Here is a 15,075-nt window from a genome sequence, read left to right on the forward strand (position 1 = left end):
CATTGCTGTGCATGGGCTTTCTCTAGTGGTGAGCAGGGGCTACTCTTCGTTGCAGTGCACAGCGTTCTCAGTTCTCATTGTGGTGGCTTCTTTTGTTGCAGAGCACGGGCTCTAGGCACACAGGCTTCAGTACTTGTGGCACACAGGCACAGTAGTTGTGGCTCATGGGTGCTAGAGCACAGGCTCAGTAGTTGTGCACAGGCTTAGTTGCTCCATGGCATGTGGGATCTTCCTAGACCAGGGCTGAAACCAGTGTCCCATGCATTGGTAGGTGGATTCTTAACCACACACCACCAGGGAAGTCCCGGTGAATATTTTTTATCATGAAAAGATGCTGAATTTTGTCACATTTTGCGAAATTCTTTTTCTGCATCAGTGGAGCTGATCACATGTTCTTTTGACTTCTTTCTTTTAATGTGCAATATTACATTGAGTGAACCATCCTTTCATTGTGGGAATAAGTCCTACCTCATTTTTTATTAATATGATGCTGAATTCAGTAAGTTAGTATTCTTTTGAGAATTTTTGCAGAAATATGCATAAAGGATATTGGTTTGTAGTTTTCTATTTTTAAGCAAAAAATTAATTTTATTTATTTATTTTTTTGGCTGTGTTGATTCTTTGTTTCCACGTGTCGGCTTTTTCTAGTTGAGGTGAGCGGGGCCTACTCTTCGTTGCAGTACTTGGGCTTCTCATTGCAGTGGCTTCTCTTGTTGCAGAGCACGGGCCCTAGGTTCACGGGCTTCAGTAGTTGTGGCTCGCAGGCTCTAGAGTGCAGGCTCAGTAGTTGCGGTGCATGGGCTTAGTTGCTCCGCGGCATTTCCTGGACCAGGGCTCGAACCCATGTCCCCTGCACTGGCAGGCGGATTCATATAAATAGACTCCTACAGTATTTGTCTTTTGTATATTACTTATTTCACTGAGCATAATACCATCAAGGTTTTTCCATGTTGTAGCATGTATCAGAATTTTATTATTTTTAAGGCCAAATAACATTCCATTATATGTGCAGTCAGCCCTCACTGTCTGTGGGTTCTGCATATTCATATTAAGCCAACCTCAGATCAAAAATATTTGGGAAAAAAATTCCAGAAAGTTCCAAAAAGCAAAACTTGAACTTACTATGTTCCAGCTACTATTTACATAGCATTTACATTGAACTGAGTATTATAAGGAATTTAGAGATGAAGAAGACAAATGTAAGGATGTGCATAGGTTATACGCATCTACTACTGCATTTTGCATATATAAGTGACTTGAGCATCCACTAAGGTCCTGGAACTAATCCCCTGAAGATATCAGGGATGACTCCATATATGTATATCAAATTCAGTTTCTGTTCATCTGTGAGTAAACACTTGGATTATTTCTCCCTTCAGCAGTTTTGTATTAATGATGAACGAAAAAGATAAAGGTGTAGTATATGATGAAAAAATGAAAGTTTTTAACCCAGGATGTGTAAATAATTGAATTTTTGTTCTTTTTTACCCCTCAAGATTGTTTGACTATGAGGCCCTTTGAAATTCCATATGAACTTTAGGATGATTTTTTAAATTTCTGGCAAATACAGTGGGATTTTGATAGAGATTACATTGAATCTTTAAATCGCTTCAGGAAGTGTTGTTATCTTAATGCAGGAATACTTCACAGATATTGCAGGTTCAGTTCCAGACCACTGCAATCAAGTAAATATTGCAATAAAGCAAGTCACATGAATTTTTTGGTTTCCCAATGCATTTAAAAGTCATGTTTACCCTGTACTACAGTTTATTAAGTGTGCAAAAACATGTCTAAAAAAAACTATATATATACACATATTAGTTAAAATCTGTCTAAATGCTATTATCAAAAAACAAAAGAAAGCAAGTGTTGGTGAGGATGTAGAGAAATTGGGACCCTCATACATTGTTGGTGGGAATGGTGCAGCCAGAGTATGAAGATTCCTCAAAAATTAAAAATTGAAGTATCATAGGATACAACCAGTTTTCCAGCCTTTGAGTATTTATTCAAAAAAATTGATTGGGCTTCCCTGGTGGTGCAGTGGTTACGAATCCGCCTGCCAATGCAGGCGACACGGGTTTGAGCTCTGGTCTGGGGAGATCCCACATGCCACGGAGCAACTAGGCCCATGCTCCACAACTACCGAGCCTGCGCTCTAGAGCCGCGAGCTACAACTACTGAAACCTGCGCACCTAGAGTCCGTGCTCAGCAACAAGAGAAGCCACTGCGATGAGAAGCCCGCACACCACAACCAAGAGTAGCTCCTGCTCGCTGCAACTAGAGAAAGCCCGCGTGCAGCAACAAAGACCCAATGCAGCCAGAAATAAAAAATAAAAACATTAAAAAAATAAGAATTGTCCTGTGTTTGTTGAACCACTAACAATAGACAAGAAGTGGAAACAATCAATAACAGATGAGTAGATAAAGAAAGTGTGGTGTTTTGTACACAAGTCACACATTTGGTAAATTCATTTTATTGTAATTTTTAAATTTTTAAATTTATTTTTGGCTGTGTTGGGTCTTTGTTGCTGCACGCAGGCTTTCTCTAGTTGTTGCGAGTGAGGGCTACTCTTTGTTGTGGTGCGCAGACTTCTCGTTGCGGTGGCTTCTCTTATTGTGGAGCACAGGCTCTAGGTGCACAGGCTTCAGTAGTTGAGGCTTGCGGGTTCTAGAGCGCAGGCTCAGTAGTTGTGGCACACGGGCTTAGTTGCTCTGTGGCATGTGGGATCTTCGCGGACCAGGACTTGAACCCGTGGCAGGCAGATTGTTAACTACTGAGCCACGAGGGAATCCCGGTAAATTTAAATATAATTTTGTTTTTAGTGTTGCGATAAGTTGACTTGTTTTCGTAATTTCCTTTTTTAATTATTCTCTGCTAGTATATAGAAATGCAGCTGATTTTTGATTGGTAATTTTGTATCCTGCTGAATTTATTAACTGTGGATGTTCATGCTTGGGGAAGTGTTTATCCTTGTAAGTGTTGGCTTCTTTGTGGATGTTGGTTTGCTGTCTGCGTTAAAGCCGTGGCTTTCCTATGTATACATATGTGTGTATGTACATATGTATGTGGGTATATGATAGAGATAAAAAAAGAGATGGGTTTTTTTTTCCTCCTTCTTTCCTTGTCTCATTTGGTTAAAGTAAAAACTCAATATTTTAAACACCAATTTATACATTTATTTTAATGAATCATATTGCTCTGCTCATTTAATAAAAATGTCCTGGAAATGACTTTATCATCCCTTTTACAAACACTTTTTAAATGTCCAAAACAGTTTTTCGAAGTTTTTTTTTTTTAAACACCTTTATTGCAGTATAATTGCTTTACAGTGGTGTGTTAGTTTCTGCTTTATAACAAAGTGAATCAGTTATACATATACATATGTCCCCATATCTCTCCCCTCTTGCGTCTCTGTCCCCTCCCCCCCCCCCCATCCCACCCCTCTAGATGGTCACAAAGCACCAAGCTGATCTCCCTGTGCTATGTGGCTGCTTCCCACTCAGTGTTTTACATTTGGTAGTGTATATATGTCCATGCCACTCCCAAGTATGTTTTAAAGAAACCATACTTTGGATTTTCTCTTTTTAATTTTTTCTGTTATTTTGGAAGAGTTGTGTTTAATATCACAGTAACAATAATAGGTTTTAGTCTTACTAATAATTTTTAAAGGAGAACTGTAGGCAATGGTCTCATTTGTAAATTTGCCTGTACTTTTTTTTTATGCGGTACGTGGGCCTCTGACTGTTGTGGCCTCTCCCTTTGTGGAGCACAGGCTGCAGATGCCCAGGCTCAGCAGCCATGGCTCACGGGCCCAGCCACTCAGCGGCATGTGGGATATTCCTGGACTGGGACTTGAACCCATGTCCCCTGCATCGGCAGGCAGACTCTTCAACCACTGCACCACCAGGGAAACCCTGCCTGTACTTTTAATATGAGCATTATATCGTATCTATGGGAAATGTTACGTCTTTAAAAAACACTTTTATTTATGAACACTTTCCAAAAGTATTTTGTATAAAAAAGTAAAAAATTTCAAAATGCAAATTAAGACAATAACTACTTTTCCTCAGTCTTAGACTTTGTAAAGGATAGTAGTAGCACTTACATTTGCTTTATAAGATGTCCGTATCTTCAAAAGTCATTCTAGGTTAATTATATATTTGCTGGTAGAATATTTCTCCACCCTTGTGAATGTTATTAAATAATGTCTAAGGTTGGAGTTATTTTATTTGTAACTTTTGGGATACAGCAAATGTTATAAATGCCATATTTTACTAATACCTTGTTATATTGAAGGGTAGTTTTATTGGTGGTTAGTTTTTTTGAAACATGGTGGTCTACAGTAAAATACTCAGTTAATAAATTAGAACTTTTACGTTTATTCTTTTTAATAATTGAAACTTATAAAATATTATTGTCTAAATCTTCATATACTAGTAAGTTTTTATGATATACACATATACATCAGTGTTCATTCCACTTTATTACTGGAAAAGTTAATTAAATCCTGCCATTAATTCTTTTTAACATCTACAGTGATATTGAAAACCTTCTGTTTGAAGGTTTTTTTTTTTTTAGTTGAGGTATAATTGATGTACAATATTATGTAAGTTTCAGTTGTGCAGCATAGAGATTCACAGTTTTTAAAGATCATGTTGCCTTTGTAGTTACTATAAAATATTGGCTATATTCCTTGTGTTCTGCAATATATTCTTTCAGATTATTTATTTGATACATAGAAGTTTGTGCCTCTTAATCCATTCCCCCTATCTTGCCTCTTCCTCCTTCCTTTTCCCCACTGGTAACCACTAGTCTGTTCTCCATAATTATGAATCTGTTTTATTTTGTTGTATTAATGATTTATCTTTTTTTTTTTTTTTTTGTCTGAATATCTTCTACTCTCTAGAGAAAATATCACTCTGCAAAAGAAGCTTATGAACAGCTTTTAGGGACAGAAAACCTACCTGCACAAGTAAAAGCAACTGTTTTACAACAGTTAGGTACATAAAAATTTACTTTTTATTATATATTGTAGTATTTTAAACATTTTGGCACTGGTGGGTGGGAGCAATTGTAACTCATCTGCTTAAAAATAAGTTTTCATTAAACTTCTGTGTTTTAGGATTAATTTTGACATAAATTATTTTGAGATGGTATTTAAAATGAGTATTTTATGTTGTAAATGTTCCCATTGTAAATGTATTCCTTCTCTTTTGTCAAGAGTTGATAATATATTTATTCCTACTATCTAGCACAGTTCATCTCAAAATTTATCTGAATACAGTGGTCCAGTGCAACTAGGCCTTTTAAATTCTCAAAATTACCCCTTAGTAACTGACCTCTGGAGGAGGTTTGAATATTTCCATGTGCTTAGCACTCTGAAGTCAATTGAATTGAAATAATTCAAACGGCTAGGTTAGTGCTATTGAGCTTGAAATACAATATATTTCATTGTATGACTTAATGGAACTATCTCACCTAAAAATTATAGAAGAGTTCATTATTTTCTCCAGCTACTTGTTATATTCTTATGTTTTAAAAGCAAAGGTTTGGTGTTCAAAAATAATATAAGTAATGCGTCAGTACTACTCAGGTGATAGTAAGAATATTCAGTAATTCATTTTGTTGGTTATTTATCATGTATAATTTAATATATGGGTTAGGTTTTTTAAATTTGTTTTTCCTTTCGCTGTTTTTGGTTTTGAGTAAATAATTCTAAATTTTAATCAAGTTTGTGATAATGTGAATATTTTTATAATGGCTGTATTTTACCTATAATGTCAAAAGCAATTAGTAATACTTCTGCCTAAGTGATAGTTTTGCAAAGGTAATCTTATACACGTGAATTGACTGACAACTGAAGCATTAATTTCTATTTGTTTTAAATGTTTAACATTTTTTCATGATCCAGTCTTAACATTGTCTCTGTAGCTGTAACTCTAAACCTCTTCATTAAGCACTGTACTGCTTTTATAACTTTTGGAACCAGTTTTTCATTTAGATATCCATATATCCCTGGAGGTGTTTTGTTGTTGTTTTTGATCTAATGTTGTTACATTTAGGATTATATGAGAACAATTAGTGTAATTAAAGTGTAGGATCTTTGGGAAGGTGTTTTTGTTTTTAATTATTTATCTTTGAATATTTTTACTTTTATTGATTCCTGTGAGATAAGTATGGACTTTCTAGATTATTTTCAGAATAAACCTTTAAAGCACAAGTAAATTAATCATCTTTGTATTTTTTGGTTTATAAATTGGAAAACTTTTTTCCAAATTAAATTTAGAAAAGGAGAATCTATCTATGGCTTCTATGCAGTACTCCTGATGTTTCAAATTTCATTCTATTCTTTAAGAGTCCTCATAGCTTTGAGTATATCTTTTTAGTAAAATGGATTTTTCTGTAGTAGTTACTTTTGGTAGGTTGAAATTTAGGGAAATTTTGATTCAAGATAAACAAATGTACTAAAAGGGTATTTTAATTTATTTGTGTGCTTCATGGTATTCTCAAAACTAGAAGAATAGTTTAATTATGGATAAATGCTTGCAATTGTTTAATTATAGGATGGATGCATCATAACATGGATCTACAAGGAGACAAAGCCACCAAGGAAAGCTATGCTATTCAGTATCTCCAAAAGTCATTGGAGGCAGATCCTAATTCTGGCCAGTCTTGGTATTTCCTTGGCAGGTGAGACCAGACACTTGGGTTGTGCTGCCTAGAGTTGATTTATAATCTAAAATGTTTATAACATAATGTGCTTAGTGACATTTTATTTTAAATACATTATAATAGAGATTCTTGAGAGGTAAAAGTGGATCACTCTGAGTTAGGTGCTTTTACTGAGGAATTCTTATTTTGCTTATTAGATTTTATTTTCACATTGTCTTCACGTGACTTGAATTATCACTAGTTTTCAGAGAGTTTTGAAGAGTTTTAAAGAATTTTCAGAAAATTCATTTTTATTTTACCTGAGGACCACCAGTAGCCTATGGAAAAATTTATTGAAATTGTTTGAGGTCTAAATTCTCATTCCACCTATTAATGAATGGATTGGATTAGATATGTCAGGTACCTTTTCTCAAGGTTATAAATTTAGTTGTCCTTCTTGGTTTGACTGTGAATTTTGCCCCATACTTTTTCACATTGAATTTTTTGTTTTCTAGGACGTTTGACATAAAGTCTAAATCAAACTTAACGTTTTGTGTTAATTTTAATTTTTTTTAGTTTTTGCGGTACGCGGGCCTCTCACTGTTGTGGCCTCTTCCGCTGCGGAGCACAGGCTCCGGATACGCAGCCTCAGCGGCCATGGCTCACGGGCCCAGCCGCTCCGCGGCATGTGGGGTCTTCCTGGATTGGGGCACGAACCCGTGTCCCCTGCATCGACAGGCGGACTCTCAACCACTGCGCCACCAGGGAAGCGCCTAATTTTTAGTTTTTAATATCTTTCTATTTTAAAAAATAAAGTATATTTATATTTGTGTCAGTATTAGGATAGTTCCTTTTTAAAATATTTGATTTTCTGCTATGTTTAATAAGAATTAAAGTTAGCTACTTTCAGTGGAGTTTTTCGTAGTCTCCCCCAGGCTTATATAAGAGTGTACTTTGAGTTGCTTGTCAACTTAGTTTTTTCTCCTCTACTAAAGGTCCTCCAGGAGGAAATGAATCTTTCCTATCTTCCATTGCCTTGCAATGTGCCTAGATCGATCCAATATTTAATAAATTGAATAAGTGAACTAAATAAGTGGCATTTGGAGCTAATATTCATACAGTGATTGTAAAAGAGGCTTATCTTTAGAAAGAGGGAGAGGTGTGACGTATACTACTAGGTTTTTATTAGCACTTTGCTAGTATAGATTAAAAGAATATGACCCAGGATATTTTTTTCCTTTTTATCCAAGATAAAAATTTGTAGCATGATGTAGTTTACATTGTGTGTGACTTCTTAGTATAAGGGATCCTTATTGTTGTTTCTGTTTAATCACAGCCATGTACAATGAAATATGTTTAAAATCAGCATTTTAGTAGGGTGTACTTTCCCATCTGTTTAAGAGCAGCAGTATTCCACAGAGGGCTTTATTAGAGGTTATCTGAATTTAAAACATTGACATATGCTTTGTTTTTAACTTTTTTGGATAAAAGTTTCTACAAGTACAGAACAGTCTTGATTTCTCAACTAGAAGATACTTAACCTTTTTGGGCTAAGGATTGTCATTTTAGACAGTTTATTTTTAGTATTTTTTTCTATAACTTTGTTTATCTTATCTTCTGCCTTTTGATATATTGCTTCTACTTGGCTTTATTGATAGAAAAATCAAATTTGTGAAAAATATTCTAAAACTTATTGACACTCTGAATGGGCATCTCACTGCTGGTAAAATTTACAGAGATTTGATGATCCTAGTATTTCAGAGACCATATGTTACCTCTGTGTTCAAGGCTGTGTTGCATATTATTGCTGCTGCTTGTTTGGAATGTGTATGTTAAAGGAATGGGGTAATACAGTAATAACACTGGTAATGACAATGTTAAATAGTCTCACACAGTCAGAAAACTGTTAAGAGTTGGGAATGATCAGACAGCAACTTAGTTCACCCTCTTTTTTTTTTTTTTTTTTTTGGTGTTGCGGTACGCGGACCTCTCACTGCTGTGGCCTCTCCCGTTGTGGAGCACAGGCTCCGGACACGCAGGCTCAGCGGCCATGGCTCACAGGCCCAGCTGCTCCGCAGCATATGGGATCTTCCCGGACCGTGGCTTGAACCCGTGTCTCCTGCATGGGCAGGCGGACTGTCAACCACTGCGCCACCAGGGAAGCCCCTGTTCACCCTCTTATAATACAAATGGGGGACATGAGTTCAAAGAAGTAAAGTGGTTTTTTTGAAGTAACATAGCTAATTAATGTCACAAAAAGAGCTAGAACCCAGATTTACTCAGTGCTGCTTCTGTTATACCAGCCTACCTCAGAGGAACCTAGACAACTTGTGTTGGAGAGAAAAGCGCTGGTCAGTGGACTAGACAAACTTGGACACATTGAATTTTTGTTTTGATTTTTAAAAAACGGAATGTGAGGGCTTCCCTGGTGGCGCAGTGGTTGAGAGTCCGCCTGCCGATGTGGGGGACACAGGTTCTTGACCCGGTCCGGGAAGATCCCACATTCCGCTGAGCGGCTGGGCCTGTGAGCCATGGCCACTGAGCCTGCGCGTCCGGAGCCTGTGCTCCACAACGGGAGAGGCCACAACAGTGAGAGGCCCGTGTGCCGCAAAAAAACCCCAAACAAAAACAGAATGTGAAAATGCTGGTTTCAGGAAATATTTCCAGTTCTCCTAATATTTAGGAAGGATATATATATACATACATACACACACACACACATACACATATATAAATATCTATAAATATATGTGTATATATATACATATACATACACACGGCATTTGTCTGATAATATGAAATTTGGTTTTGTTAAAAAATATTTTGTCTGTTACTATTCATATAGTCTCTAATATCTGTGCATGTTTGCATTACTGTTTCCTTTTTAATTCTGCCTTAGATTCTTACGTTGTATGCACTCTTTGAAATTGCATCTCTTTCTCTTTTACTGGCATTTCTGATGTCTCTTAACCCACAAATAGCCATTTTTTAAACTTACTTTTACCGCTTTTTTATGTGCAATTTGATATTAACTGTATCTCAGTTTTGTATGTTTCATGAGTTAAGGAATGTTTGTTATGAGTATTGTAAGTTCAGAAAGGAAAATTCTGATGTGCTAGTGAAATTAAAATCATTATCAACATTTAATTTCTCTTTGTGTTTTAGCTCTATATTCTTGTAGCATAAGAAGCTTGAGTATAAAGTACATATAAAAAGAGCTCTGTGTATTTAAACCTGAATGTTCTAGCAGTGAACAAATCTGGGCTATAATGGTTTGAAAAGAGTTCATTATATAACGTGTTTGCAGTCGTAAGAGAGAAAGTTCATTTAACAGCAAATTATAATGCAGATTAAAATCAGTGTCTAAATCTATATGTAAACATGTTGCTAATAAGTATTTTTCCTTTCCATATATATAATTTTGGTAAACTAATATAGTTAATTTAAGCTTTTATGAATACTTCATATAAATATATATATATCTATTTCTCCCCTCTTTCAGGTGCTACTCAAGTATTGGGAAAGTTCAGGATGCCTTTATATCTTACAGGCAGTCTATTGATAAATCAGAAGCAAGTGCAGATACCTGGTGTTCAATAGGGTAAGGCTTGTGTGTGTAAAATTTGTAATATTTTTAATTGATACACAAGTTTATTGAACTACATCTAATATACTATGTAATAATCTTACACCCAGTCAGTTTCAGAAAACTTCATTTCTCTTTCCAGTGTGCTCTATCAGCAGCAAAATCAGCCTATGGATGCATTACAGGCCTATATTTGTGCTGTACAGTTGGACCATGGGCATGCAGCAGCCTGGATGGACCTAGGCACTCTCTATGAATCCTGCAACCAACCTCAGGATGCCATTAAATGCTACTTAAATGCGGCTAGAAGCAAAAGTTGTAGTAATAGCTCTATGCTCACAGGAAGAATTAAGTTTTTACAGGTAAATTTTTAAAATAGCATATTTTAAAAGACATTTCCATATGATAACTGGCACAGCAGGGTGGCTGGAAAGTTTGTTTTTGTTTTGATGTGAATAACTTGTTTCTTTACTTTTTAATATTTTGTGATATTATTTTTCACTTTAAGATGTACTGTATTGAAAATGTTCTTTTGCATCTTTATTTTGTTGATGCATGTTAATTTGCATGATTTTGTGTGCTATCTATGTTTTTAAGTTACAGCATTTTAGAGAAAAAAACACATTGTTTTTCACTCTTGCTTGAAATTTCATGAGAAGGTATCCATGGTAATTCTGAAAAACAGAATTTAGCTTTGTTCTGATTCTCGCTAGTGTATTCTAGTTGCCCTCTTTATACTTAGCATATATCTGAAACCCCAAATTTATAATCTGCTTTCTTTAAAAAATAAAAACCTGTAACATTGAGGAAGTTTTGGTGGACTTGCTAATTACTCAAGTAGTCCTGTGTTAAATTTGCTTTTTACATAATTTTTCCTAGGCTCAGTTGTGTAACCTTCCACAAGGTAGTCTACAGAATAAAACTAAATTACTTCCTAGTATTGAGGAGGCATGGAGCCTACCAATACCCGCAGAGCTTACCTCCAGGCAGGGTGCCATGAACACAGCACAGCAGGTGAGAAGTTGGGTTATCTTCTGTAGGTGCCCAGCTTTAAGGGTTCTTTCCAGTTGGTAGTGATCAGACTTAAATTACAGTAGAATTGGCTTTTTTAAAAAATTTAAATCCTTCATATCTAATTATAAAGGGATTTTAGATCAAAATAGAACTTCCTCTGATATGGGAAGAAACTTGGGGTACCAATTTAAAACTTTTGTATAGTTTAATGATTTTAAAAGGGATTTCTTCTTTTTATTTTTTGCGGTACGCGGGCCTCCCACTGCTGTGGCCTCTCCCGTTGTGGAGCACAGGCTCTGGATGCGCAGGCTCAGCGGCCATGACTCATGGGCCTAGTTGCTCCGCAGCATGTGGGATCCTCCCAAACCGGGGCACGAGCCCGTGTCCCCTGCATCAGCAGGCAGACTCTCAACCACTGCGCCACCAGGGAAGCCGCAAAAGGGATTTCTTAAGGGACTGTTACACAGTGGTTTATTTAATGTTTTAAAAACTAAGTTTTTCAAAAGAAGATACACATTCCTCCATTGACGAATCATTTGATTTTGATTTTCAGTTGCAATTCATGATGTCCACATAGTTTTGAAAGTATGCAAGCTTATAAAGTTTTGTAATTTGAATGCATGAATTAAGAATATGTAGAACCATGTTTTTCTTTTACTTCTGTGATCCTTAGGCTTACAAAGTTCATCATCCAAATACTGAACCTGTATTAAGCCTCAGTCAAATGCCAGTTTCACAACAGCCCTTGCCAGTACGCATGATTACTTCTAACGAAGTAGATGGCCTGTCCAGTCCTGCGAAGAGGAAAAGAACATCTAGTCCAACAAAGGTATATATACATTTTAGAGAAATGGAAAATCCCAATCAGAAGTGAAGCTAAAAGTCTGTAATTGTGCCTGTCTTAAATTTTAAACTATGTACATCAGAGATTGAAAAGGTTTTGTTATTTTGCTATTATAAGCAGTATTTCCTACCCTGAAATTGTAGCATCATTTATAGAAAGTAGTGATAGAAATATAGAAAATAGTGATAACTTTATGTTCATCAAGTCATTTTATTCATTTCCCTGCTTTTATGAATTTAATGTACTTTATATCACCACTTCAGACGTTAAATTAAGTGTTGGATATAATGGATAGCCTGTTAGAGTTTTGAGTCATTTTTAGATATGAGCCTTTTAAGGTGAAGTTAAAGAATGAATGACAATTCAAATTCATAATTTTCCAAATTGATTATGCATTAAAATTTTTTTAAATGATTTTAAAAGATAAGCTTTATTTATGTGTAAATACTCCAATTCTTAGTCATTTGGTATCTCACTAGTCATAATTATTGGTGTATGAGTTTAACCAAGTATTTTTTAATTTTTACAAATAAATTTTCCTCAGAATAGTTCTGAGAACTGGAATAGTGACCATACTGTTTCACATACTTCAGTACAGCAACAAGTTCATTCATGGTGTCTGACACCACAGAAATTACAGGTATGAAATATTCTTTTGACGATTTTAACACCATGTTTTAATGCAGTCGAGGTAGTAAACTTTAAGCTTTTCTGGGTATTCTTAAAATTGAATGGCAGTAAGCCATTCAAACATGGCGTAAATTAATACGTACATAAGTATAATGAATCTACATTTTCCAGAGGAATAGAGATGATAATTCATTTTTGTTTTTTACCTTTTTAAAACAAGCAATATATTCATATGTTTGATATTTAAGAATTATTAGAGGGCTTCCCTGGTAGCACAGTGGTTAAGAATCTGCCTGCCAGTGCAGCAGACACAGGTTTGAGTCCTGGTCCAGGAGGATCCCACATGACACAGGGTAACTAAGCCCATGCCCCACAACTACTGAGCCTGTGCCCTAGAGCCCACGAGCCACAACTACTGAACCCGCATGCAACAACTACTGAAGCCTGCACGCCTAGAGCCCATGCTCCCCAACAAGAAAAGCCACTGCAATGAGCAGGCTGCGCACCACAGCGAAGAGTGGCCCCCGCTCGCCGCAACTGGAGAAAGCCCATGCACGGCAACAAAGACCCAACTTGGCCAAAAATAAATAAATAAATAATTTTAAAAACCCCGAATTATTAGAATATAGGGTGCACAGGTATAAAGAGTCCTTCCAGTTCCTGCCTCCATCCACTTAATTTCCCAAATGATCAAAAGTTTGTTTTTTTGTTTTGTTACTAGAGATACATTGTACATGTACAAGAAAATATGCTGGTCTCATAGATTGCCTTTTGTCTTTTATTCAAACGTAGGTAGAATGCTATGTGTAAGTATCAGGACCTTGTCTTCCCTCCTGGCTCACTTTCTCCAAAGATGTATCTTTGAGACTTTTCATGTCTTTGTATCACTTCCTTGTTCTTTTATGGCTACATAATACTACATTTAAAAATTCCTCAGAAGCCACATATTATTCAACTGGTTTTTTATTGTTGGACTTTTATATCATTTCCAGTATTTTATAAACGATGTTGCTCTTAAGCATTGTTGTTATAACACATCTTACAGTTAAACAGCTTTCTCTTTGAAGATTGTGATTTCCTGTCCATGTATTTAACTCAAAACATAAAAATTACCTTCTTTGGATGAATTCTTGCGTTTTTACTTTTTCTTAGCTTTTTGTAAGGACTTCATTTTGGGACTGATTACTTTTGGTTAGAAATCACTGTGTTTCACTTCAAAAGTTCTGTGTTTGTAATCTTTTCAGTGACACTTGGCCTGATAGTGACTTATTTATTTTTTTGAATACTTTTTCATTTTTCCAGCACTTGGAACAGCTGCGCATAAATAGAGACAGTTTAAATCCGGCACAGAAACTGATTCTGGGACAGTTGGAAACTCAACTTGTCTTAATGCAACAAGTATGTATACCATTTTCATTCCGATATTTATCATTATGTTAAGTATTTTTCTTGAATACAATATATTTTTAGAGTTTAATACGTATTTCTACTTCCTATGTGTAGTCAATAAAATTTATATATCTGAGCTTTAAATATCACTAATGGACAGTTCACTTTCTTTAAATAGCCACAAATTAGTTTAGAAAATAACAGCTAGTATTTTACGGTTTTTTGCATATTTCCGGTGTGTTCTGTAGGCTTACTTTTTTTATAATGAACAAAATATTCATACTGAGGTGGAGATGTTTTAAGGATTGTTATCAGGGATTTGGTATAAATGTGATGGGATGGCTGTTTGAAATCCCCTAGTTTATGATGGGAAATAAGGCCTATAAATTACTAAGTTATAATTTTCATTGCTTTCTTTTGCCCTTATACCACTAATGAGAGCTTTCTTTAGCATATAGTGAAAAAGGTTGTGCTTTACCCATATGAACATAGCATTTTATTTCTAAAATGTATGTTTAATCTAGCAAGATTAATTTTTATGATAAAGTTAGGAATATATTGATTATACATTTCAAAGTCATACAAACAGGTTTTCGTTTTTATTTTTGAAGATGAGACAAACAGGACAAACTGCTGTTCTACCCAGAGTACCTAGTGTCTCTCAGCTTGAAGTACGCTCTGCTTGTTTTGAAAATCCTTTGTCCAGTGGACCTTTTTCTGCAGGCGATACTCCTTGCGGCACATCAAAAACGCTAGGGAGTACGGACACAATTTTGGTAGGCGATAATTATATAACAGGAAGTGGGAGTAATGGAAATGTGCCTTATCTGCAGCAAAACACACTCACTCTACCTCATAACTGCACAAACCTGACCAGCAGCACAGAAGAGCCATGGAGAAAACAGCTATCTAACTCCACTCAGGTAAAAGAAAGATTAGCTGCTTTGTTTGTTCTTATAT

At 35.8% G+C, this 15,075-nt stretch overlaps 1 protein-coding gene across 8 annotated transcripts in view; it reads left to right on the plus strand.

The window, feature by feature from the left end:
- Positions 1-15,075, plus strand: part of LOC114906524 (lysine-specific demethylase 6A-like) — a 167,344-nt gene that overhangs the window by 89,822 nt on the left and 62,447 nt on the right. For 5 of the 8 annotated variants that reach the window (XR_003796444.1, XR_003796445.1, XM_029241351.1 and 2 more), the window contains 9 exons: positions 4,908-5,001; positions 6,565-6,691; positions 10,155-10,253; positions 10,381-10,600; positions 11,118-11,252; positions 11,926-12,081; positions 12,641-12,736; positions 14,029-14,124; positions 14,727-15,038. Coding sequence is in view for 6 of the 8 variants with exons in the window: in XM_029241351.1 (XP_029097184.1) it covers positions 4,908-5,001; positions 6,565-6,691; positions 10,155-10,253; positions 10,381-10,600; positions 11,118-11,252; positions 11,926-12,081; positions 12,641-12,736; positions 14,029-14,124; positions 14,727-15,038 (1,335 nt within the window). In the remaining 2 variants the exon portion in view is untranslated. The remainder of the gene's footprint in view (positions 1-4,907; positions 5,002-6,564; positions 6,692-10,154; positions 10,254-10,380; positions 10,601-11,117; positions 11,253-11,925; positions 12,082-12,640; positions 12,737-14,028; positions 14,125-14,726; positions 15,039-15,075) is intronic. The other 3 variants (XM_029241354.1, XM_029241355.1, XM_029241352.1) reach the window with 3 other exon arrangements.

The sequence above is a fragment of the Monodon monoceros genome, unplaced genomic scaffold, assembly GCF_005190385.1.
Source record: "Monodon monoceros isolate NGI ecotype Baffin Bay Population unplaced genomic scaffold, NGI_Narwhal_1 Super_Scaffold_22, whole genome shotgun sequence".
NCBI lineage: Eukaryota > Metazoa > Chordata > Mammalia > Artiodactyla > Monodontidae > Monodon > Monodon monoceros.